Here is a 27,264-nt window from a genome sequence, read left to right on the forward strand (position 1 = left end):
TCACGTATTGTGTTTACGCGACTTTAGCTGACATTTCGGATGCTTTTGCTGTTTCATTGCACTTAGCTGTCGCTGCTGATGATCAAAATGTTGACAACCGAGGATTTTACACACTTTCCTCTCCAGGCATGGGAGAAAGTGAAGTCGAAGGTAAAGAGAGCTGTAGTTTTTATGGATGACAGTTGTGCAGAGACTCTTCACTGGAGTGGAGGGGCTGCTGCCTTCTTGGAGGCTGAAGCCAGAAACATAAAGCAGTTTTCAAGCTTCGAAGCATGCAGTGTGAACGAGCCCAAAGCTGTGTTCGTGGTGAGCACTTTGTTAAAGGGAAGAACAGTCGATATCATCAGAGACATCATATCTGTCAGCCACTTTCAGTACTGTGTTGTCTTCACCTCGGTCCCTCACTCTGCCCACCTGCTTGCCAACAAAGTCACGGCAGAAATGGACGGAAACCCCGTCTTTGAGCAGTTTGAAGAGAAGCTCTGCGAGTGGATGGGAAATATGAACTACACTGCAGAAGTTATGTATGCTCCTGTGCTCTTTGCTCCTATATCCCAGCAGCTTATCGTCACACCAACACTTGCACACCTGTTTCCCCTACTCTCACCTGACCTGGTGACAATCAATGCAAAACTACCAGAGAAGAAGAGGTTTGCCAGCGTGAATGATGTGGACATGCACTCCCTGCCTTTGGAGCTGCAGATCCAAGTCAAGTCCTTAGTTTCAGCCTTAAATTTGATGTTTGAGGCCACAGGAACGAGAGAAGAGAGCTTTGCTGTGGGTCCAATGAGCCGCATCATCACAGGGGAACTGGCCAAACACACCCAGGCAAAAAACAGAAAGAAGACTGCACCTAATAAAGCAACCATGATATTTGTAGACCGAACAATGGATCTTCCAGGTAGGTCCATGACCGTATTTATGTAGCATGATCCAGTTTAGGACCTGCTGCAGTGGTTATCACTGAGCTGTTAGTGTTTTTCTAGTTTAAAGACAGACATTCTTATTGACATATCATCAAAAGTTTAGGTGAATCTTTTTTTTCTTTTCTACAGGTGCTGTTGGTCACCATGGTGACAACCTGGTTGAAAAGGTTCTTACAGTGTTAAAGCTGTTACCTGGTCATGTGACTGATGTGCAGGTGGATATGTTGGAGCTCACAAGTCTGCAGCAAACCCCTCACTCCCAGAACATCCTGGCCCCTGGCTGCCTTGCACAGACCCAGTAAGTGCATTCCAAGTTTGACACTCCACACATTTGTTATGATCACTTATGGGAATAGCACTCAAGTTTGGTCTTTCACAATCACAATATAAATGCAGCAACAGTTTGGTGTGACTTAAGGTTGGGTGGTTATGTGAATATATTGACCATCAAAGTCCATCAGTGGCACAGTGGATGGGATGCTACTTTCAATTTATTGCACAGCACAAATCTGGTGATTTATTTGTTTAAATTGACAACAATGTTTGTGTAAATATTTTCTTGTAATGGCAACTTACAAGATGTTATTTCAAATTAAAGCAATGTTTGTTCCAAGAAAAAAAACCCCACATAAGTCAGTCTGATAATGTTTGCAGCTGCATCAAGATCTAAGGATAAAAAGAACAATATTAATTCCTGATACTTCCTAACAGCTCTAAATTTGAAATATAGACTCTGGTGTCATTTTATGGTAACCATGACTTAAACTGAAGTGCAAAAATAGAATTAAAAAAAAAAAAAAAAACACATCACTAAATAACTCTGATTTGCTCTGTGGTTATTATTTGATTTTTGATAGCCCAGCTTATAAGACAGATCACAAACATCATCCAAATGTAACAAAATAGCCCACAGTCTATAATAATCAGATATAATGAAGCTGCACTGCAGCTCAGTCTTTCCTCACAGATTAACCATGACATCACAGTGCTGTTAAACCACGATCCACTAACTGTTAAACACAGAGTGCCTGATAAATTCAAGTAGTATACATTTCAATATATTACTGTTATTAGTTAAAGCTGCAGCTTCCTCCTGCACCCTGCAGAGCTTATGTTGGTGATTTCTAGCTGTGAGCCAGACCAGAAACCCTGTAGATGGTGAGTTTTTCCAAAACATTAAGCACCATGGTGCCACGATATTTCACGACATGATCCTGCAAGTTCCATCCATCCATCCATCCATCCATCCATCCATCCATCCATCCATCCATCCATCCATCCATCCATCCATCCATCCATCATCTTTATCAGTTTCTTCCTTTTCGGGTTGCAGAGGTGCCCATGTCCAGCCATCACTGTGAGAGAGGTGGGGTCACCCTGGACATGTCTCCAGTCCATCACAGGGACACATAGAGACAAACGAGACAAACAAACATTCACTCTCTCACTCACACCTAATTTATAGTTGTCAATCAGCCTAACATGCATGTTTTTGGTCTGTGGGAGGAAACTGGAGTACCTGGAACAAACCCACGCATTCATTCAACCTTTATTTATAAAGGTTAATCCCATTGAACCTCGGAGACTCATTTACAAGAGAGACCTGAATTTTAACAGAGTGATGACAACATTGGACAACAACGACAGCAATAGACAATCATAAAGGATGCATACAAATGTATTTATTAATTTTAACAAGTGAAAATAAAATGGTAATAAAAAGGATAATTAAAAGGAAAAGTAGCGAAAAAACAGCTAAGTTGTAAGGTGGTGTAGAAAACTAAAAACAGGAACATGTCTGCCCTGGTTTTTTCCAGGAACTTAACAGATGTTTTTAAGCCACTTATTCCCCTTTTCCACAGTGACGGTACGGATCAGGTAAGCTCGGTTCACTGCGGTTTTGAGCGCTTTTCCACTAGTATTTTTTAGTTGCATCGGCCCCCTTTTTTGTCCCTTCTTCTCAAGGGGTCCAAGCGAGCCGAGCCGACACAAAAACGTGACGTCAGAACACTGTTGGTCACTGATTGGTCAGTGGGAGGAGTCACTGGTCCTTTCAGAAAACTTTTCACCGATCTGCCATTGCAATTACTCGGAACTCAGAGCAGCGGCTGGACCTATTTTTAGTATTTTAAAAACAAAAATGACAACACCGTGTTCTAATGCTGAAGTGCAGGCGATTTTTGTGCTTGGTGGCCAACGACAAAATTCAGAGCGAGCTAGATGGAGCTCTGCCAGTCTCCCCGGAGCTTGGGAGCCTGCTAATGCCATGCAGGGCATCGTCTCCCCGGCTCCGAGCTCCACCAGTCAAGGCGGAAGATCCTCCATGCTGCCGGCTCAGGAGCTCTTCTTTTTTTGCTACTAGTAAAAAAGATCTGTGAGTTGGCTACTGCTATACATTTAAGTCGATATCTACATAGATATTAAAGTGACAATTAAAACTTCCACCTAAATTATTCTAGTAGCAAATAAAATGCTAACAGAAATCAAATTGGTGTTTGCTTGAAAATACTGCCAATCCTTTTCTTGATGTTTCCATCAAACGGGTTGATCCACTATGAGAAGGCGTTATTTATAAGACTGAGTTTAGTTCAGTTCCTCAGACTGATGAAGTCTTTTGGACAAAAGATGAAACGTTTCAGCAATAAAAAAAAAAAAAAAAATCTGTCTAGAGGACATGACAACTTGTTAGATTTTTACACCTGGATTATTGAGTATTAGCAGAGTATTACCATGTCAATCCTTTTGTTGTGCAGATGCCTATTTTTAAAGTAGCTTGTCTCAAGAAGGTTAAGAGATAAGTATTATCTCATCTGAAACTCATTTAGGTAATGATGTTATTGATGCTTTGACATCTGGAGAGCAAAATTTTGCAAGTTTGGTGAAATAGCCATTGTAATATCCCCTTCAGATAATGATTTATTTATTTTATGCATCTTAAACAAGATGCTTTTTCTTCATGTCAGCTTAAAATGACTGCCCACGCTGAGAAAGCCATTAAAATATTTCATGAATACACAAAAAAGGTCAGTATTTCATGAATTTAAGACAAATATAAAGACAAAATAGATCTAGGTTCAAAATGTTGCACTAAACAAAGCTTTCGTGTGTTGAGTTTCCATGTTTTTGGTTTTGCACGCTTTCGCCACTCGATCTTCTTAACCACTGTTCACATAGGTTGGAATAACTGAACTTTTGTAATTTTATAACATTTTCACAAAACGTTCTTGCCTTTTATCTCTAGATTTTGCCAGTTCTTAAAATACCACCTAGAATGAGCTTTACTGCTAAAATTCATGGCCTCTCTGTAACTACCTTCTGAGAGCAGATTAATTCCCTTTCTTTAAATGACAGCACCAAAACTAACATTTCACACACTGGCCAGACACACATATGCATAAACAGACGTGTGTTTAAGCCCCCTTCAACAGAGAGGGATGAATGACACATGACCACCACCACGATGAGCCGATTGTTCAGTGATGACCGTGCAGGTGCATGTGTTCAGAGCCTTCAGTCTGGCTGTTGTTCATGGCAGGATTTATTCCTACATCATGTGTTCGACTCAGGGTTTTCCCCTTTATGTGGTCGACAAAGGAAAAGACTTGGACTTGGAAGAAAAGTTATGTGGCTGAAGCTGTCATTCATCTAGTTTGACTACGGTAGTTTTATGGTCAAGTATAGAAGCACAATCTTGCTAAAAATAAAAGTAAAGAAAAGAAAAGCCTTTTTAATGATAAGGTTTTATGTATCACAACAAAATTAAATTAAAAATGTTTTATTCCTTAAACGAATGCATATCACCAATAATGGTCAGTCAGGTCATCTAGACAGTTTCTTTTTTGTGGAAAGACATTGTTCCCTCTATACAGAGGGCTTCATCAGTTTGAGGAGTCCCAAGTAAATTGTTTTCCCCACTAAGCAGTACGGATGCACCGATCCACTTTTTTAAACTTCCGATCCCGATACCCAAATCTGAGTATCGGCCGATGCCGATCCAGTTCCGATATCATGATCATCGTTGATTTTATATGAGGCTGTAATAATCTGCTCTCAAGTACAATGTGTACAAATATATGCATGCATGTCCAAAAAGGCAACTTGAGGTAAGTTTTATTAATGTTGGATAAGTTTTAAAGTTAGAATTAAATTCTGCTAACACAAACATGTTTTTTTTTTATTCCTAGTTTTGAAGTGGATATTAAAGTTATTAATTTAAGTGATTGTTTAAAGTTGTTTTATATTTTATAATTTTTTCTTCTTCCTGCACTCTTTTCATTCAATATTTTCTTTTTGATGATTTAAAAAAAAAATTTGTTTCATTTAAATAAATGAATAAATGAATCAAATTAAATAAAATGTTAAATGGCTTCAAACACCTGCTAAGTTTGTGGCATAAACCAACAGACATGTTCCTGTTTTTAGTATTTTATATCACTTTATAATGTAGCTGTTTTTGTTTCTTTTTTTTAATATATATAATTTTCAAATCATATTTTTTTTATGATTGTCTACTGTTGTACTGATAAATATCTCTGGAGGATAAACTATAACTTGGCTGCAAGTATGAAGCTGCAAAATCCTTCATTTTCTACAGCTGATAGCGGTTGGTCATTAATTACGATGAAGTTTAGCAACTTCTCTGTAAAGATTCAAGCTTCGTGGCTTCAGCGAGGTCTTCTTCTTGTTCAATCCAAAGCAAGCAGCCTGATTTCGGTCAGCCACACTCAGTCTGTCCCTCCTCAGAGACGGGCAGATTGGACGCGGCTGGCTGGGGTCGAGTTGCCTGTTTAGGGTTGAGCAAGAGTAGCGCCCTGGAGCCATGGAGTTCGAATGTCCAACATAACACTAACTTTACCATTGTTTAATGTGGTGCTATGGCTCTGCAGACATTGCACGTTGCTGTCTTGTTTTGTGGTGTTTCTAGTGTAAAATACTTCCACACTGCGGACATGTTTAGATGAAAAGTTTGTTAGCTGTTAGCCACAGTGCTGCTAACTCAGTCCTCACGTTGTAGCTGGCTGCAAACTATGAAATGGATTTCCTGAATGTGAGGCAGGTCTTATTCCTCTGGGTTCATGAAACACACCTCCGTTCAGGAAATCCTTTCCATAGTTTGAAGCCAACATGCATCATGGATCGGAAATATCGGCAGGTTGGATCGGAAAAATCCGATGCGTAAATTATGCTGGTATCATTTGTGGTGGCACAGAGGTTAGAGAAGGTGGGCCTGTGAGCGGAAGATGGCCGGTTCAAGCCCCGGTACTGACAACATCAAAAATGTGGGTGGGGTAGGTGCACCCACACCTGCCTCCACCCTCATTCGTCCCACTCTAGGCCCTTGAGCAAGGCCCTTAACCCCAACCATCTGCTCCTCCGGGAGCAGCTCTCTGCTCCACACAGAGGGCTGTGGTAGCTCAGTAGTCTGTGGTTGCGTCAGGAAGGGCATCCAGCATAAAAATAACTGCCAAGTCTTCGTGCGACTTAGTTCGCAGTTGTGACCCCTAACGCAGGGAGCAGCTGAAAAAAGGGGGAAAAAATTATGCTGGTATCGGAGGCCGATACCGGATTGGATCAGCCCCATCCCTAACAAGTATGTAGGTGTACACATGAATGACAACCTCAGCTGGAGCAACAACACTTCCAGCCTGATCAAGAGAGCACGTCAGAGACTCTACTTCCTCAGGCAGCTGAGTCGAGCTGGACTGGGAAGCTCAGTCCTCACCTCCTTCTACAGGTGTGCAGTGGAGAGCATCCTGTGCTCCAGCATCAACGTGTGGCATGGAGGCTGCACAGCTGCAGAAAGAAAAGCTTTGCAGAGAGTGGTGAAGGCTGCACAGAAATCTGTTGGAGTCAGCCTCCCCACCATCACAGACATCTACACCTCTAGAAGCAGGAGGAGAGCCACCTGCATCATGAAGGACCCCACTCACCCAGCACACACACTTTTTGCCCTGCTCCTCTCAGGAAGGAGGTTGAGGAGCATTAAGTGTAGAACCACTAGACTGAGGAACAGCTTCTACCCTGAGGCTGTTAGACTCATGAATCTCTAATCAAAATCATTACTGTGAAAAATTACATCATGTTGATGCTGATCTGTTTCAATGTTGATATGTTCATGCGTGCTCATCTGCTCACACAGACTCATGCTCATGTTCGTGCTGTTGTTCGATTTAATGTTTTTATGCTATTAGTGCTTAGTGTATATTTAGTTGATGTTTTTCTTAGTTCATATCTTAGATGTTATCATTGTTTTTCTTTTACATTTTATTGTTGGATGTAACTGGGACCCTGTGTACATAATTTTGATCCACCACATGTACCACATGAGGTGCAAACGAAAATAAAGAATCTCTGACTCTGACTCTCTGATCTTCTGTATGTGATCTTAACACACTGTGTTGTCACGACCGGGCCGGTCCATATAATGTGCTTAATGTTCGGGCCTGTCTCAGGCTTTCATGTGGTTTTACAAATCAGCAAAACTAAAGAATGCACAATATAAAATTGTGTTAATCAACTTGTTGAGAAGGAGACCGGTCCGACTGGCCGGTTTAAATAAGAGGTTAAAAAAAGCCACTTTAAGCTCTGATGGACAGCTGTCATTGGCTGTGCGCGTGAGTGGCCGTGTGTCCGCTGACCTGCCGTTTGAAATGGACTTGTGACATGTCCAGGGCGTCCCCTGCCTCTCGCATAGTGATGGCTGGGCATGAGCACCAGCGACTCCCGCTACCTGAGAAGGAAGAAGCGGGTAAATATAATGAATGGATGGGTCAGCTGATCACACACGTGTCTCCGCACCTGTTGTCATCTGCGGTGAAGGAAGTAGCAGCATAAAAGCCGAAGCAAAAAAAAAGACGAAGCGAGCAGCGTGTTCATTTAAAATAACCTTGCTCTATATTTTTCCAAATTATTTTGCTTAAAAAAACAAAAAATGCCTCATTACGTATCGGATCCCGCCCATTTCTGTCCAAATCACAGAGATGCCTATTCACATTGGATTAGTATTATCACAGGATCTCGGAGTTCAGCAAAATATAGTAGGTAATTTGTGGGAGAATTTTTACTTTACAAGTTACTGACATGGCCGATTCGCACGGCATTAACAACACATACAATCTCCGTAATTATTACAAATAGCATGTGGTCCCTAGGTAAAACTAATCCTGCGTGAATAAGACTTTAGTTGCATGTATGATTGAGACATGCCAAGGAGAGGCTAGAATTGCTGCCAAGCACAACATTTACAGCAACGGGTCAGTTCAGACAAACGTACGGATGAAGAAATGCAGCTGACGGGGGCAGGTAAGTGAGAGCGGTGGCTGTGCTTGTATGGCTCATACATGTATGATCTGAGCCAGCCAGATCAGCAACAGTGTTATAGCTGGTGCTATCGCTGAACAGATGGCCCAGTTGAGCCTTATCACAGATGCTTATGAGACTGAACTGCTGCCAAGGCAGAACAAGAAAGAACACCAGAGTTCCCCGCTACATTTTACTGCCTTTAAGTGCCCAGCTTGTTGTAGGAGCAGTTTATGGCATTCACTTTAGTGTGTTTTAAAACACAACTTTGTATATTCATGCTTTAAAGCAATGTGCTTTTTATGCATATTAACTATTCAAGTAACAACAATACATAAAATTAGATATAATATTTAAGATAAACCTGTACTGTGATATATTTTTGTTGTATGATCTGAACTGTGTGTGACTCTAAATAATGAGCTCCCCTTTCACTGGTTGTTTAAACACCAAAGATTTGTTAAGCTTTTTTTAGCCTGGACCATATCATGGTGCAGTATGATTTGGTTTTGTATAGACCACCTTAAACCATTAAACATTAGTTGTAGACCTAATTTGAACCTTTTAACTATAATATTTCCCTCAGTACTTGCAGGATATTTTTGTAGATTACAGTGTCTTAAACATTCTGTGGGTGGTTGTTGATCCTAGCTCTACAGGCGAGACCCCACAGTTACTTAGCAATTACTGTTATATTGTCTTTCATAACCTGGTGAGAATATTCCATATCCTTCTACCTGACTTTCACTCTGCGGTTCAAGTCATCATGCCAGAGGGAAAGTATATTGTGTGTGTGTGTGCGCGTGTGCATGTGTTTGCACGTGCAGTCATTTATTTTTTAAGGTTTATTACTTCACTCTTACAATGTAGCATTTTTGTTTAGCTATAATATCCTGCCAGGATTCACAGTTTGCTTAATGAAAAACAATATTAAAGAAGTGTAGCTTTGTGTTTATGTATGTATGTATGCATGTGTGTGTGGGTGTGCGTTTGTGGTCACGTACCTTCCAGCTCGGTGTGTATAATTTGCTGTACTTGGCTTCACAGCCATTTTTTTATACTGAGCAGGACATTTAAACCCCACTGGCAGAGGGCGCAGAGTTTTCCCCTCAGTCTCAGACTGAACCTTGCACTCCTGTCATTTGGCCTTGCGCAGTGTGGGCAGAATGAAGTCCGGGTGGTCGAGGTGCTCTGAGTCTGCCTCAGGAACTGCTGAGATGGAGCCAGGCAGAGACACTGACCACACCCTGCTATGAAAAACACTTTAAACGACTATCTTCTCCTCAAATTTGCCCTGCATAGCCTCCATTCACTCCACCGCAGAGAAGGAATAATACATATTTCTGTCTTAGCCAGAAAGTACGAGCGTCAACAAATAGCAGTGCGTACTGATTTTAGTGAAAGTTGAAAGGGAAAAGTAACAAACAACATTATATAGTAAGGTGCTGGAAAAAAGAACAAATTGATACTTGAGGCTGTTTTTTTAAATACAAGAAGCACAAAGGCATTTAAAAAGTGGAAGTATGTATTCTACCATAGTTCCTGGCACTGGCCAAACTGCTGAATGAACCCTTACTAGCCATATTGTATGGCTAAGCAACAACTCTGCTCCGTCACACCCTAAAGCTTCCATACAGAGGCACTAGTGTAAGGTTTGCTTTAACTTTGAACTAGTGATTAGTAGTTGAAAAATAGTCAAAAAAACAATTTATGTAGTTTATCATGTCATCTGGACTTCGTTTTTTTGTTAAAAAGAAACGTTTCGCCCCTCATCCAAGAGGCTTCGTCAGTCTGAGGCCTAGCCATCTGGTATTACCCAGAAGCCACCAGATGGCTAGGCCTCAGACTGACGAAGCCTCTTGGATGAGGGGCGAAACGTTTCTTTTTAACAAAAAAACGAAGTCCAGATGACATGATTCAACCTTTTTTGTTGTTATATACCTGGATGACTGAGAAAACAAACTTTATGTAGTTTATGTTTTAGTTTGGGCAGCATGGAGACGCAGTTTCTAGAGCTGCTGCCACTCAGCGAGCCGGTCACCCATGTGATAAAGCACTGATTAGTCTCTTCAGAATGATTTGTTCAATTACATTTGTAGAGATCTAGTAGAGTGCTGTATGAATGGGTAAATGAGGGCACAGATTGTGTTGTAAAGCACTTTGAGTGTCTTGATGAGATAGAAGGGTGCTATATACAGTAAGTAAAGTCCATTTACCATTTAGTATGGAAGAGAGGTGACTGCTGATTCTCATTGCATGTGGTCTGTTGATGGTGTATGTATCTCTCACACATACAGTATATGTACACACATGTATGCGTGTGTATCTGTCTGCACACACATAACACACACATACACACGTGTGACTCTCTGCTCGTTGTATAAAATTAAAAAATATACGTTATGGTACAATTTTCTTTTAACACAAGGACACAAGAAACATCATCGCGGGGCACTGTACAACAGATAAAATAAGTCAAAATCTTGAATCCAATTCAGATCTTCTGATCCAGATTAAAATCTGATTCCATTTTTTATATAATACAATACATTTACATACAAAACATTGTAAAATGTTAATCAGTAAAAGTTGTTTGCCTAAGGAAGCCAGCAGATAATGTAGATTCTTCACTTTGTCCCAATCTCCCATCCTGAGCAGCTTCGAAGGTGACGGCAGAAAGACTCCCTTATTTTAATTTTTTTATAATAACCTTTATTTAACCAGGCAATCCCCATTGAGATCACAAATCTCTTTTTCAAGAGAGGCCTGAGCCTGAAGGCAGCCTAACATGCATGTTTTTGGACTGTGGGAGGAAACCGAAGTACCCAAAGAAAACTGACACAAATATGATGAGAACATGTAAACCACACAGAAAGACCCCAGTCCAAACTGGAGATTGAACCCATGACCTTACTGTGAGGCAACAGTACAAGAAGAAACATACTGCAAAAAGCTGGTGTCCTCAACTGAGGATGCAGGGTCTAATTATATTAAATGCATAATATTTTGGATACATTTGAGTTGAAGAGAGGTGAGGACAAGCTTCGATCAGTTGAGTAGTGACTCCTACACACTGAACGTGAAACAAGCAGTAGTTGAACCGTGCAACACTGGATATTAATCCTAACCAAACATTTGGTTTGTATATTTTTACATTTCGGAGGATCTGCGGTGGAAGTGGTCTCCAGCTACAAGTACTTTGGTGTGCACGTGAATGACAACCTCAGCTGGGGAAACAGCACTACTAGCCTGATCAAGAAAGCTCATCAGCGACTCTACTTCCTCAGGTGGCTGAGGCGAGCTAGTCTGGGAAACTCAGTCCTCACCTCCTTCTACAGGTGTGCAGTGGAGAACATCCTGTGCTCCAGCATCAGATTGTGGCATGGAGGCTGCACAGCTGCAGAAATAAAAGCTCTGTAGAGAGTGGTGAAGGCTGCACAGAAGTCTGTTGGAGTCAACCTCTCCACCATCACAGGCATTTACACCTCTAGATGCAGGAGGAGGGCCACCTGCATCATGAAGGACCACACTCACCCAGAACACACACTTTTTGCCCTGCTCCTCTCAGGCAGGAGGTTGCAGAGCATTAAGTGCAGAACCACTAGACTCAGGAACAGCTTCTGCCCTGAAACTGTAAGACTCCATCCATCCATCCATTATCTTTACCCACTTCTCCATTTTTTAGGGTTGGTAGATTGTTACCCCATCTTGGTGCCTGTATGTTGGGGTTCACCCCGGTGAACGAGAGGCTAGCCTCCCGGGGGACAGGTTTTGACTGTTGTTTGTGCTTATGCACCAAACAGCAGCTCAGTTTACCCACCCTTTTTGGAGTCCTTGGAGGGGGTACTGGAGAGTGCGCCTCCTGGGGACTCCCTTGTTTTACTGGAGGATTTCAACGCTCATGTGGGCAATGACAGTGAGACCTGGAGGGGTGTGGTTGGGAGGAATGTCCCCCCGATCTGAACCCGAGTGGTGTTCTGTTATTGGACTTCTGTGCTCGTCATGGATTGCCCATCACGAACACCATGTTCAAGCATAAGGGTGTCCATATGTGCTCTTGGCACCAGGACACCCTAGGCCACAGTTCGATGATCGACTTTGTTGTCGTCTCATCTGATCTGCAGCTGCACGTCTTGGTCACCCGGATGAAGAGAGGAGCGGAGCTGTCCACTGACCACTACCTGGTGGTGAGTTGGCTCTGATGGTGGGGGAGGATGCCGGTCAGACCTGGCAGACCCAAACGTATTGTGAGGGTCTGCTGGGAATGTCTGGCAGAGTCTCCCGTGAGACAGAGCTTTAACTCCCACCTCGGGGAGAGCTATTGTAGTAAACACGTGGGTACGTGCCACTAGTTGTAGTATGACAATATATGAGATATATATTGATACAATATTCACGAGTTCCTCATCTTTCTGACTGTGTAATGTCGTGCATTGAATTTAACAGAAATGTAACGAGAGACGTCATTTATCTTTGACCCATCAAAATGAATGCGGTCATTTATTTTCAGAATCAAAGTTTAACATCAAACATTTACATTAATTTGGCAAAATATGAAAATAATAACAGACAAGTTTCACAGAAAATGAGCATCGATCACTCGGCGGTGAACGAGGACTTTGCTTCAGATATTTCTAAAATATCTGTACTGATTTTATGAGAAAGAGGAGAGTTTTAAGATGACATGGAGATTTATCTTACAGAGAACTATGTGAGGGAATTAATCTGTTTGACCAGAACGTGCACGCTTCATCAGATCTCAGCTCGCCTCCGGTACACTTTAGTCGAAGAAGAGACCGTTACCTGGTAGATGATAGATCAGCTCGATAGAGAATCCTCCAGACCTTTCAGCGTCTCCGTTGAGAGCGGCTGAAATCCTTAGATAGTCGTGTGTGGTTTGTTCAAACAGAAGTTATAATTCCAAAACGTCTCTGGACCATCTTGAATGCGTTTGCACCCAAGAATACTGAACTCCTTTCATTCTTCTGAATTCTCTTCCCTTCTCAATTCTAACATGAACTGGGAAGTTGCCACATTTAAAATGGGTCGACTTCCGGTTCATTTGAGAGCTTTTGATTGGTCGATGGACCAGAAAGAGGTGTGTTTTTGTGATGTAAGATGTTATCATAAGTCAAGGATTGTTTTCAACATACAGAAAAGATTATTGCAGACGACCAGACTTCGTGGAGTCTCACGCTGTTGTATCTTCTCAAATAGTAAAACATGACATTTCTTTTTCAGTAAACATTTAGTTGACCGAAACTTCAACTTTCACATACTTACATTACTTGGCTCATTTCAGACAGAGAATCAAGAAATGCATATTAACCTGATTTCTTCTTTAAATGAGGAATAAAAATCATTACTTACTGTTTATGTAAAATAAAAATGAGTAGTTCTTTCCAACCTGTAAGCATTGAATGGAACTAACACAATTTGATTATCAAACATTTGTAAAACAGTAAATGATTATAGAGAATTGTCTTTTCTGCTTGATTAATTCAAGAAAGAAAGTCACCAGATGGCTCAGACTGTATTCAGATCAATGAAAATAACAGTCTCTGTCCATCTGATAGATTTGAGGTCATCAGGGTCAGATCAGGGTCAGATCAGGTTCACTACACTATGGACATGTTCTGGGGGAGGCGGGGGAGATTGAGTCCGAGTGGGCCATGTTCTGCGCTTCTATTGTCAAGGCGGCTTACCAGAGCTGCGGCCGCAAGGTTGTCGGTGCCTGTAGCGGTGGTAACCCTCGAACCCGGTGGTGGGCACTGGCAGCGAGGGATGCTGTCAGGCTGAAGAAGGAGTCCTATCGGGCCTTTTTGGCCTGTGGGACCCCAGAAGCAGCTGATGGGTACCGGCAGTACAAGCGGCATGCGGCTTGGGTGGTCAGTGAAGCAAAAACTCAGGCGTGGGAGAAGTTCGGAGAGGCCATGGAGAATGACTTCCGTATGTCTTCGAAGCGATTCTGATTCACCATCCGGCATCTCGGGGAGAAAGCAGTACGCCACTAACACTATTTATAGTGGAGGTGGTGTGCTGCTGACCTCAACTCGGGATGTCGTGGGTCGGTAGGCAGAATACTTCGAAGACCTCCTCAATTCCACTGGCACGTCTTCCACTGAGGAAGCAGAGCCTGGGGACCTTGGGTTGGCCTCTCCAATCTCTGGTGCTGAGGTCACCGAGGTGGTTAAAAAGCTCCTTGGTGGCAGGGCCCCAGGGGTGGATGAGATTCGCCCGGAGTTCCTTAAGGCTCTGCATGTTGTGGGGTTGTGTTGACTTACACGACTCTGCAATATTGTGTGGACATCGGGGGAAGTTCCCTTGGATTGGCAGACTGGGGTGGTGGTCCTCCTATTCAAAAAGGGGGACCGTAGATTGTGTTCCAACTACAGGGGGATCACGCTCTTAAGCCTCCCTGGTAAGGTGTATTCGGGGGTTCTGGAGAGGAGGGTCCATCGGATAGTCAAAACTCAGATTCAGGAGGAGCAGTGCAGTTTTCATCCTGGTCGTGGAACACTGGACCAGCTTCACACCCTCATTAGGGTCCTGGAGGGTGCATGAGAGTTTGCCCAACCAGTCTACTTTGTCTACACAGTCAGCTTTGTGGACTTGGAGAAGGTGTTCGACCGCGTCCCTCTGGGAGCCCTGTAGGAGGTACTCCGGGAGAATGGGGTACCAGGTCCATTGATACGGGCTGTTGGGTCCCTGTACGACCAGTGTCAGAGCTTGGTCCGCATTGCTGGCAGTAAGTTGGGCTCGTTCCCAGTGAGAGTTGGACTCAGCCAAGGTTGCCTTTTGTCACGGATTCTGTTCATTACTTTTATGGACAGAATTTCTAGGCACAGCCAAGGTGTTGAGAGGATCCGTTTTAGTGGCCTTAAGATCGCTTCTGTTTTTTGCAGATGATGTGGTTCTATATGCTTCATCAGGTTGTGATCTATAGCTTTTGCTGGAGCGGTTCGCAGCCAAGTGTGACGCGGCCGGGATAAGGATCAGTTCTTCCAAATACAAGGCCATGGTCTTGAGCCAGAAACGGGTAGAGTGCCCTCTCCGGGTCCGGGAGGAGGTCCTTCCCCAAGTGGAGAAGTTTAAGTATCTCGGAGTCTTGTTCACGAATGAGGGAAAAATGGAGCGTGAGATCGATAGGCGGATAGGTGCAGCGACAGTGAAGCGGGCGCTGTACTGGTCTGTCGTGGTGAAGAGAGAGCTGAGTCAAATGGCGAAGCTCTCAATTTACCAGTCAGTCTATGCTCCTACCCTCATCTATGGTCATGAGCTTTGGGTTGTGACCGAAAGAACAAGATCTCAGATATAAGCGGCCGAAATGAGTTTTCTCCGCATGGTGTATGGGCTCTCCCTTAGAGATAGGGTGAGAAGCTCGGTTATCCAGGAGGGACTCAGAGTAGAGCCGCAGCTTCTCCACATCGTGAGGAGCCAGTTGAGGTGGCTCGGGCATCTGGTTAGGATGCCTCCTGGACGCCTCCCTGCTGAGGTGTTCCGGGCACGTCCCACCGGAAGGAGACCCAGAGGAAGACCCAGGACACGCTGGAGGGACTATGTTTCTTGGCTGGCCTGGGCACGCCTTGGGATTACCCTGGAGGAGCTGGCCCAATTGGCTGTGGAGAGGGAAGTCTGGGCCTCCCTATTTGGGCTGCTACCCCTACAACCCGACCCTGGATAAGCAGAAGAGAATGGATGGATGGATGGATAGATACTTTTTGTTGTAACTGGGACCTTGAGTACACAATTCCTTTCCACCTTATGTACCAAGTGTGTCGAATGTCAATAAAGTCACCTTGAACCTTGAGCCTAAAGTCACTTTATTGGCTTCTAGCAATTATTAATATCACTTTGTTGTTTCAGTTCATCAGGTAAGAGTTTTGTCAATAAACTGAGAATCTGTTTATTGACAAAACTGAATCTGAGATTCATGTCTGCTGAAGGTGTTAAAAAAGCTGTGGTCCATCCATCCATTATTTTCTTCCTTTTCGGATTGCAGGCCTTCTCTAAATCTGAGGTTTGTTGACACTGAGCATTTAAAACTAAATTTAAAGCTTACTTATTCTTACACCTTTTTTATTCAAGCTTTATTTATACAGGTTAGTCTCAATGAGTCACAAGGACTCATTTTCATGAGAGACCTGTTCTAGACAGACAACACATAAAGTACTTGTACATAAAGCACAACAATACTGTACACAACAACAAAAAACAATTCAAACAAAAGATAGTGTTGTAAAAACACTGTTTCTCTTGCAGCATGGTCCTGTCAGCAGTGTGGTCCTGCCAGCAACATGGCCCCATTAGCATAGGGGTTTTGTTAGCAGTGAGGTTTTGTTAGCCCATGGTCCTGTCAGCAGAGTGGTTCTGTTAGCAGTGAGGTTCTCTTAGCAGCATGTTCCTGTTAACAGTGTGGTGCTGTTCGCAGCATGGTCCTTTTAGTAGCAATGCAGTTTCGTACAGAGCGTCATAAAAACAGCAGCGGAGGACTGAGGAGGCGTCGGAGGAGTTTATCGTCTCAGCAACAGAGGGGAGTGACACGGTTCATTATGACAAGCCCTCATATCCACAAATAGACACTTTTAAAATGCTTCCTCACATAAAAAAGACAGATTATGCCATAAACTCTGGATGTCACTCACAGCATGCAGGAAACAAAGAGTAAACTCAAAACAAGAGCGACACCTGCCCCCTCTTTCCTCTTTCGCGTTGACAAAATGTTTTAATTTATTGACGAGTTTGTCAAAGTACAATTTTGTTGCATTTTTTATTTTGTAAATACAGAAGTTTAATAAATGTTAGGACTCCATTCTTTGCTAACAAAATATATTCACCTCCTCAGTTAAACTGCTGTTTTTTGACGCTCTGGACGTTTGTCACCCACAGCATGCAAGCAACAAAGAGTAAACTCAAACTAAGAGGGTTACCTGACTCTCTTTCCTCTTTCGCGTTGACAAAATGTTTTAGTTTTATCAATGAGTATGCTAAATTGCTTTATTTATTTTTGTTTTGTAGGTCAAAGTGTTTTATATAACACAGAGTTAAAATTTTGCTGATCAATTTGAATTTATTATTTATTGATTATATTTAATTTTATTTTTCAGTAACAAATGGTCAAAAAATTTTACAGTAAGGACTTAAGGTTGTTTTTTTTTTTCAGGCAAATTGATGCACTTTAATTTGTTTTCATTCCAGACTAAAAACAATGTTAATAAAGTTATTCTTCGTTGTAAGTTATCTATATTTTTTCTTTAATGTTAATAAGGACACAATGCTATGCAGAGGTGGGCGGCTGTGGCTGAGTGGTTAGAGCAGTCGTCCTCCAATGCAAGAAGTTGGGGGTTCGAATCCACCACAAGTCACATGTCGAAGTGTCCATGGGCAAGACACTGAACCCCTCATATCTTCCGATGTGTGTCCCATCAATGTATGAATGTGATAAAGCTCTGATTCGTCTCTTTAGAATGATTTAATTAGCGTTGTAGAGATCTAGTATAGAGCTGTATGAATGTGTAAATGAGGCACAGATTGTTGTGTAAAGTGCTTTGACTATCTTGATCAGATAGAAAGGTGCTATATAAGTACAGTCCATTTACTTATAACAATTTCATAGACAAATGACAATATTTACAGTCGCGGCGGAGAGTTGGGGGTGTGTGAAATGTTTACGTCTTCCTGGGGGGGAGGGTAACAGAAAATAATTGAGAAGCACTGGATTAATCATTGCCATATGTATGCAAGAGGAACACATTTAGGCTGCTTTCACATTCTATTAAACTAATTTTACTGGCATTCCCTTACAACTGCTGTTGCTTGCAACTAAAATTGATACAAGTCAAAAGATTTTGTTTGAAAATGCAGAGATTTGGACGTATCTTTTGATTCTGTGAGCTGATGAATCCATATGGTCACCATTCTTGTTCTGTCTGTTTCATTTATCTCTCACTTCAGCTCTCTTCCAGTGTGGAAGGTGTCTCAAGCTGAAATCTGTCGTTCATAAATCAAGTAGATTACTTTCACCTGAACATCTTGTACTCCATGTTCCCATTAAGACAGAGATAGCATAAACTTTTCTGTCTTGTGTGCTGTCTTTTACTGTGTGGTTTTATTTTTCACTACAGAACACTTTTTAATGTTTTTGGAAGGTGTTTGTGGGTTTATTTAGGACGTATTTAGAAACCCCCCCCAAAATAGAGCTTTAATCCTCTACTGCTTGGAGATAGCTCCTCGGATGAGAAGCGAAACGTCTTCAGCTACAGAAAAGAAGTCCAGTTGTTTTTGCCCTTAACCGTTTTTTTAGGATTTACCATATCATGGATGACTGAGAATCTACATCAGCACATCTTCTGCTTTGACATTCATTTGAAATGGTAAAGCAGCCAATAGACATGAGATAAAGGGATTCATATTCATTCATATCTTTCATGTTCTCACGTTTTACCCATCTGTCTACGTCACAAAACGTTTCCATCTATGCCTTGTTTGAAACATGTTACATTTTTTCCTGGGTCCATTTTATAAGTGTATGTCCAGATTATGTTTTATTCATGTCTTTTTTTAGCTTAACTCTTGTTGTTGTTTGTTGTTGTTGTTGTTGTTGTTGAAGCACATACAGTACAGACATTTGGCAGTCTGTCATCGTGAGAAACATTTACCAAAAAGATCTTACATTGTACTGGAAATATAAGGGAACATGCATTTTATGGGTCAACAATGACTCCAGGTTCATTTGTCCCTCTCTCAAATTGTATCTTTGTAGTTTGGGTCAATTTGTACCAGTACATTTTGGGTGCAAAATTACCTCTGCCAAATAGTCTGCCACAGTTTCTTAATTAGTCGCCAGTACAACATCAGTACTTTTATCAAGGGAAGTCCCGAGAGAGCCTGGGTTCTGGCGTCAACTGCCCAGCCCTTGCCAACTGTGAATTTCCCCGAAGGCTGTGGCAGATGACGAGTATGACTACAGGTTGGGAAACCTGTCAAACAGTGGAACAGGTGTCAAAAGGAAAGCCCAGTAAGGAAATCTCTCATTGAGCAGATGGGGAAAAAGCTCTGCACTGCATCCAGGCTGCAGGAATAGGATAGTCAATCAACTTTGTTTCTATAGCACATTTTAAAAACCGCAGGAGTAGCCAAAGTGCTGCACAATAAGATAAAAATAGATTAAGACAGAAAGAAAAGAAACATAAGAACATACACATACCAGGTTCACAGCAGGTGTTTTAAGGTGTCATAAAAAACAAGATCATGGTGTAACAACAAAGTCCATGCTCAATAATACAGGTATAAAATCCAACATTTTTCAGTCAGGTCCAGATGACCTGACTGAAAAATGTTGGAAGATCATGGTGTGTTATATGCCAAAAAATAAAAGTGTGTTTTTAAAAAAGATTTAAAAACAGGAAGAGAGGAAGCTTGTCTGACACTCGAGGGTAAATTGTTCCATAACTTGGGAGAAACAACAGCAAACGCTCTGTCACCTCTGAGCTTCAGCCTAGTTTTAGGGACTGTCAGCAGCAACTGATCAGCTGATCTTAGGGATTGGGGTGGTCTGTAAGGCTGAAGCAGCTCAGATAGACATGGTGGGGCAACGTTGTTCAAGCATTTAAAGACAAATAGCAAAAACTTCAAATGAATTCTGTAGTGCACAGGGAACCAATGAACAGACGCCAGGATGGGAGTAATATGCTCACGCATACGGACCTGAGTTAACAGGTGAGCAGCAGAGTTCTGCACAAGCTGCAGACGGGCAAGAGAGGTCTGACTAATGCCTACATACAGCGCATTACAGTAGTCAAGACGAACTGTGATAAAAGCATGGATTGATTTCTCCAAGTCAGATCTTGCTAAAATTGGTTTAACTTTTGCTATTTGGCGAAGTTGATTTAAAAATTTCTGAACAACACTGCTGACCTGTTTTTCAAATTTAAAGTTGGACTCAAACTCCATAGATAGAGCTCCATCCATCCATCCATCCATTATCTTTACCTGCTTCTTCCTTTTCGGGTCACGGGGTCACTCGTGCCCATGTCCAGCTATCACTGTGCGAGAGACGGGGGACATTCTGGACAGGTCTCCAGTCCATCATAGGGACACATAAAGACAAATGAGACAAACAACGTTCACTCTCTCACTCAACATTTATTTATACAGGTTAGACTCATTGAACCTTGAGGACTCATTTACAAGAGAGACCTGTTTTAAACAAAGAACAACAGATGAGGTACTGACAACAACAGAAAAGCATGTATAAATCATATAAGCTACAATGAAAAGTAAATAGAAGAAATGACATAAAAACGAACCAAAAACAGCTACACTACAAAGCAATGTAACACCTCTCTCACTCTCACCTAGGACAATTTAGAGTTACCAATCAGCCTAACATGCATGTTTCTGATCTGTGAGAGGAAACTGGAGTACCCGGAGAAAACTCACGCAGCACAGAGAGAACATGCAAACTCCACCCAGAAAGGTCCTGGACCGGGATTTGAACCAAGGACCTGCTTGCTGAGAGGCAACAGCTCTACCAACTGAGCCACCATGCCGCCTGTATAGAGCTTTATCAGTCAACAAAATATTTCAGTGCATATTAATACACATTAACATCATTTAATTCTTCAATTGACACTCCCATATGCTCTGTGACTGACTGCACATGCATGAGGAAGGTAATTGCTGTGACAACATTTTTACTGGTTATAAATATTTATAAACACATTACAGCTATAGTATATAATATTGTGTAGAGTCATGAGGTATGTGCATTTGGTTAGTTCATAAGTGTAAAGTGGTAGTCATTTTGCACCAATATACAATATGACATTTACTGACTATGAAATGTGGTGGTGATTAGGTGAATCGCCAAACTCACCAGCATGCATCAGCAACAGGCAGTGCTAACTCCAAAAATATCTTCACTAAAATTTCTCTTTCACAAAACTTATTTATAGCAGAATAAATTTGTTTAAACATGTAATAAGAGCTGTACGAACTGCATATAATGTTTAAAATCTAGAGTTTTCCAATGAAAATGGATTTTTTACTGTTACGTATGTGTAGTATAGAAGAGCATATTGAGTTAGAAAGCCTGCACCTTGTAATACATTTGGTTTTGACCCTAAAACTCAAGGAATGCTAACTGACCAGCAACATCTCCTTTTTTGATGCGCCTCTTCAATGATTTTCTCTTTAGCTCAGACCTCCTCTCCCCCATTATTTTCTGGGTGAATTTGTTTGGTCATTTGTCCTGCTTGCCAAAACACACAGACACTCAAGGCCAGAGCTGGTTCCGGTCCTTCATCTCCCTCATCTTTTACATATGTGTCCTCAAGAAAATGTTTACACGAACAAACTTTTTTTTTTTCTTTGCCGTTAAACTCTAAGAATCAACAAACCAAGTAGCAAAGTTGACCACATACACTTGTACTTTATTAGTGTGGTTCTATTAGATGCAATTCTCTTGGAAAGTTCTTAACTAATTTGAAGTTGCACATTGGGCTGTAGGTTACTGTGTTTTTGTTGTTTTTTAGTGAGTAGTTACTAGTTTGTGAATGCTACTTGTACATCAAGTTCATTCTCAATAATCCAGGTATAAAATCCAACAATGTTCAGTGAGGTCATCTGGACGGGTTACTTGTTGTACTTGAGCTAAATAAATGTGATCAAAGACAACTTATTCCAAAGACCACCTACCAGGAGTGATTCTAAAATCTGACCTTTTGGGGTGCTTAGCTCCCAATACTGACAATGGCTCTTGGATTAAACAATGCACCCCATGGTGAGGTAAGTGCAAAAGCTTACAGGACCTGGTATTTCCAGATGGTCTCCCATCCAAGTAGTATTATTATTATCTTTCTTTAACCAGGCAAATCCCATTGAGATCACAGATCTATTTTGCAAGGGAGGCCTGGGCCTGAAGGCAACCTAACATGCATGTTTTTGGTCTGTGGGAGGAAACCGGAGTACCCGGAGAAAACCCACGCAAGCACAAGAAGAACATGCAAACTCCACACAGAAAGACCCCTGGTCCAACTGGGGATTGAACGTAGGACCTTCTTGCAATAAGGCAACAGTGCTAACTACTGAGTCATTGTACTGTCGAGACTCCGTTTAGCTTATGAAAATTGAATAAACTGTATTCCATCCTCGAAATGCTCAGGGTAACGCTGTCTGCATTACATTCCCCACTGACATTTAACTATTTTTCTGATGATTTTTCACAAAATCTCTATGATTGCAAAGTGTCCGTAGGGGCCGAGATGTGGGGCTGAGATGGGGTAGAGGTAGGGCAGCCAACTTGGGACCAAAAATTCGCTGTTTGACTCCCAGTCATTTCAACATGTCGTGTTGGCTCTGAGCAAGACGTCCAATCCCTTATTGCTCCCCGGGCGCTTACATAGTTGTCCACTGCTCCACCTGGATGTATCTCACGTGTGATGAGTTAAATGCAGATAACTAATTTCATCAATGTATGGGGAACATACAATGATGACAATCTCAGACTTCCTTTCCCTCCTTTCCCTTCGTAATTCAAAACCCCAACAAGGTTGTTGGGGGAAATGGGGGTGGAGCTCCTGCAGGCAAGGGGTGTTTCACTTTGGGACAAATTGCAATTGCCGATTGGTCAGTTGCTGACAACCCTACTGGATTGATTGACAGGTCTCAGGCCTGTTTTGTAAATGAGTCCCCGAGGCTCAATGGGATTAACCTGTATAAATACAGGTTGAATGAAAAAAGATGTCATCGAGGATCCAACTCCTGCAAAAATTCATAGATTTTACTGGTCCGTTTAAGTGTCATCATTTATTCCATATTTATCCATCCATCCATTCATTATCTTTTACACGCTTCTTCCATTTTGGGTCACGGGGGTCGCCGGTGCCCATGTCCAGCAATCACTGTACGAGGTACGGGGTGCACCCTGGAAAGGTCGCAAGTCCATCACAGGGACACATAGAGACAAATGAGGCAAACAATCATTCATTCTCTCACTCACACCTAGGGACAATTTAGAGTTACCAATCAGTCTAACATGCATGTTTTTGGTCTGTGGGAGGAAACCGGAGTACCCTGAGAAAACCCATGCATGCACGGAGAGAACATGCAAACTCCACTCAGAAAGGCCCCCGGACCAGGATTTGAACTGGGTACCTGCTCGCTGAGAGGCAGCAGCTCTACCAGTTGTGCCACCGTGCTGCCTGATAAACAAAACCTTATAATGTATTTGTTTGAGAGCAACTTTTTGTAATTTACCTGATTTTATAATAGTTATATCTAAAATCCAAACCCACTGCTGTGGGTTCCATATAATAAACTAAAAACTCCTAAATGTGTGTTGAAGGGGCTACAAAATGAGGGTTAAATGAAAGAAAACGGTGAGTCAGAATGATTTTATTCATTCTTTTCTTTTGCATCATACTCTGCCAGGAACAGAGCCCACCCCCTCCAAGCCACCCCCTCACTCCTCTATTCACTCATGTTTTTGACAATGTAGGCGATAGTTTAATAGGTACGTGTGCTCTTTTTCGTAATATTTCACACATATTGGCCTTTCAGCTCTAACATTTGAATATTAAGTGTTTTTTAATGGAACAACACTCATTACACACCTAGTGAGATTTAATTTGTCCACACTCTCCAAACTCTCAGCTCAACTTGTCAAGCAAACCAGAGGACAGGCTCACAGGCCAAGTGCAAGAGCACCCCCTACAGCTCAGTGTGTGTAGTATTTATTTTATTTTATTTTATTTTTACAAAGAAGACAAATTCTGCACTCATAACCTAAACACAACCACACAGATGGCCGAGCGCACGCAAAACAGATTCCCACACCGCCCACCCAACCCAGACCAGAGCTGTTTCTCAACAACTTTTGACTGCTTGAAGAGCCTGTCTAACACCCTGCCAATATAAACCTTACCCCACCCTTTGGTCTACCCCCACCCTCCTACTTTTGTCTGACCAGCGTGCTCAGGGATGGAAGTACAAGCTATCGTTATTGCTGGAGGATGGTGGTGGGGGGTGGGCAAACAGCCAAATGAGAACCATGTTTCATTTACACTTGTCAGAGTCCCTTCAACGTCCAAGAACACACGCAGATATGCAGGACTGTGTGCAAACATGTGCAGATGTGCATGTGTACACATCCTCTGACACAAACACTCAGGACTGCCTGGAAAAGTCAAATGGCACTTTTGGTATTTCAGCGATTGTAAGCATGTGGGATTTTCATGATTTGTGTAGTCATAGTTTTTCTAATGCGTCATTAAACACAAGGGAAGTGTTTGACTAAAATGATCCCCCATCATATGTTTTTGAATAATGGCCACACTTCACTAATTTATTTATTGCTCAATATGAACTTGAGTAAACCAAGTTGTTATTTTAGTTGTTATTTATTTGCTATTTTTTAGACAAATTTCATTTCACAACACTTGGTTTTACAATAAACTCAACTTTTCTTGGCGATGTGTTGTATTTGTAAGTCATAGTGTCTAGTTTCGTTGTAGAGATGTGGACGACCCAGCGTAAGCCCACTGCTCCCCAGCCAGAGGTCTGGAACAGATTACATCTGATATTAAACACATGGCAGCAGTTAGAAAGGAGAAAAGGCGAGAAAAAAAAAAAGAAAAACAGAGTGGATATGTCAACGAGGTCCCTCCCACCTTCCCTCTTTTTAATTTTTTTTTGTCTTTGGTTCAGTTTCTTTGTTTGTTTTTTCTTTCTGTTAAATTTTGAGTTCTTCAGAGTAAAACAAGATAATCTTGTTTTGTCTTTAAAGCTGTCAAGTTAAATGTTTGCCATTTTATCCAAACATCAAAGTGTCAGTGCCTTTATCGAGGTTTAAACAGACTTATTTTGACCAAGATACAGAATGCGTCAGTAGCTTAAATTCCAGCACAATAGTTACCTTGAACCTGCTCTTATCTATGGATTTTCTTATGCAGTGATACTTTTTGATTCAGTTTTGGAAAGCTGCTTTTCTGACAACAGACAGTAATTATTTTGGACTCAGTCCTTGTTGTTCTCCCATTAGAGATGTGGATTGGTATGCTTCATAACCTTGTGGATAATGAGATAATGGACTGAGATGTGCCCTGTGATGGTACCGAGGAGATGTGTTGGTCTCCAAACTGTTAGGCTTCAACTCCAATGGAAGAACGGTACTGATCCTTTTAGAGGAATGTCGGCTCGCAGACATTTTTAGGTGGACTGCTGACATCCTTAATTCAATTCAATTCAAATATACTTTATTAATCCCAAAGGGAAATTATTTGTTGTTGTAACTCGTTATCCTCATTTCATTAAGATATGTTATAGATGCTGATGGCTGTAGACAGGAAGGATCTCTTGTAAAGGTCCATCCCACAGTGGATCCTAAGAGACTGGCTTCAGAAGCCGTCCGATCCGTCCATCCAGACTCAGCTGGCCTCTCGGTTCCCCCGGGCTGTAAGACCGCTTGAATGCAGGACAGAACTCCTCCCAGAGCGATGGCCACTCCTCCCAGCAGTCTGCAGAGCTCCTCGTCACTGCGGACAGCCAACTGTAGGTGCTGAGGGACAATCCTGTCCTTCCGCTGTCATGAGCCGTGTTTCCTGCTAGTTCCAGGATCTCAGTGGTCAGGCACTCGAGCACAGCTGGCAGGTAGATGAGAATGCGTCCACAGAACATCCTTTTCAACTCATTTGAGATTTGGGGCTGTAGTTGACATATTATTTGAGCTTTTGAGATGTTAATCAGCTGCTGCTGGTTTTAGAAAACTGCCTTGATGCCATGGTTATGCATCATAACAAATGTCCAAAACTAAAAAAAAGTTTCAGTAAAAATCCTTCCAGCTGCACAGCATCCGATACCAGAGGAAACAATCATCCAAAAAAAAAAAAAAGTGATTTACATCCAGAAAAAGAGGAATTAAAGTTTCCAAAAGCAGAATCTCAGAATGAAAGTAACAGAGCTGCTCCAACATGCAGCCACCTTGAGCAGCGCAATTCTAGAACTGTTATTAATGTTCCCTCTGCTAATTTAAACCTTTTCCCATGAGCTGTTTCAATGGGGCATTTCCTCTCCCCTACCACCAGGGTCTCTATCAGTGATACAAGCATTCAATCACACCTGTATTGTCCTTTTGTGTTTATTTAATAAGCTTTCTGCACTTTGAACAAACGTTGCTATTGTCCGCTAGGATTAAAAATCATTAAAAAAATTGACCCTACTTTATTCTTTCCCTGAGTACTAAATGTACTTGTTGGATTGTCATTCTTATCAGATCATCCACGGCAAGATCGCTGTGGGAGGTGATGCTGACCAGTAAACACAAAGAAGCTGTGATGGAAGTCCGTCGGCACCTGGTTGAGGCAGCCAGTAAAGAGAAGCTACCAGTCAAGATGAGCATGGGTATGAGCAACACAATAGAGTACATATATTATTCCCCTTTAAGCTTCAAACAAATTGACACAGTACACAAAAAATTAAACAGAAACATTTGTGTCACATAAAAGCATCATACAGTGGGTACGGAAAGTATTCAGACCCCTTTAAATTTTTCACTTTTTGTTTCATTGCAGCCTTTTGCTAAAATCAAAAAAGTTCATTTTATTTCTCATTAATGTACACTCAGCACCCCATCCTGACATAAAAAACAGAAATGTAGAAATGTTTGCAAAGAAAAACTGAAATACCACATGGTCATAAGTATTCAGACCCTTTGCTGTGACACTCATATTTAACTCACATGCTGTCCATTTCCTTCTGTTCCTCCTTGAGATGTTTCTACTCCTTCACTGGAGTCCAGCTGTGTTTAATTAAACTGATTGGACTTGATTAGGAAAGGCACACACCTGTCTATATAAGACCTCACAGCTCACAGTGCATGTCAGAGCAAATGAGAATCATTAGGTGAAAGGAACTGCCCAAAGAGCTCAGAGACAGAATTGTGGCAAGGCACTGATCTGGCCAAGGTTACAAAAATAATTTCTGCAGCACTCAAAGTTCCTACGAGCACAGTGGCCTCCATAATCCTTAAATGGAAGAAGTT

At 41.9% G+C, this 27,264-nt stretch overlaps 1 protein-coding gene across 1 annotated transcript; it reads left to right on the forward strand.

Moving 5' to 3' along the window:
* Nucleotides 1-26,624, forward strand: scfd2 (sec1 family domain containing 2; the record flags this gene model as incomplete). The annotated part of the gene is given in 3 exon segments (XM_037698341.1): nucleotides 1-901; nucleotides 1,056-1,224; nucleotides 26,497-26,624. Coding segments are annotated over 3 exon segments (1,120 nt in total), but the record flags the coding sequence as incomplete, so codon positions are not given.
* Between the last annotated feature and the right edge of the window lie 640 nt (nucleotides 26,625-27,264).

The sequence above is a fragment of the Nematolebias whitei genome, chromosome 3, assembly GCF_014905685.2.
Source record: "Nematolebias whitei isolate Nwh7 chromosome 3, NemWhi1, whole genome shotgun sequence".
NCBI classification, from domain to species: Eukaryota; Metazoa; Chordata; class Actinopteri; order Cyprinodontiformes; family Rivulidae; genus Nematolebias; species Nematolebias whitei.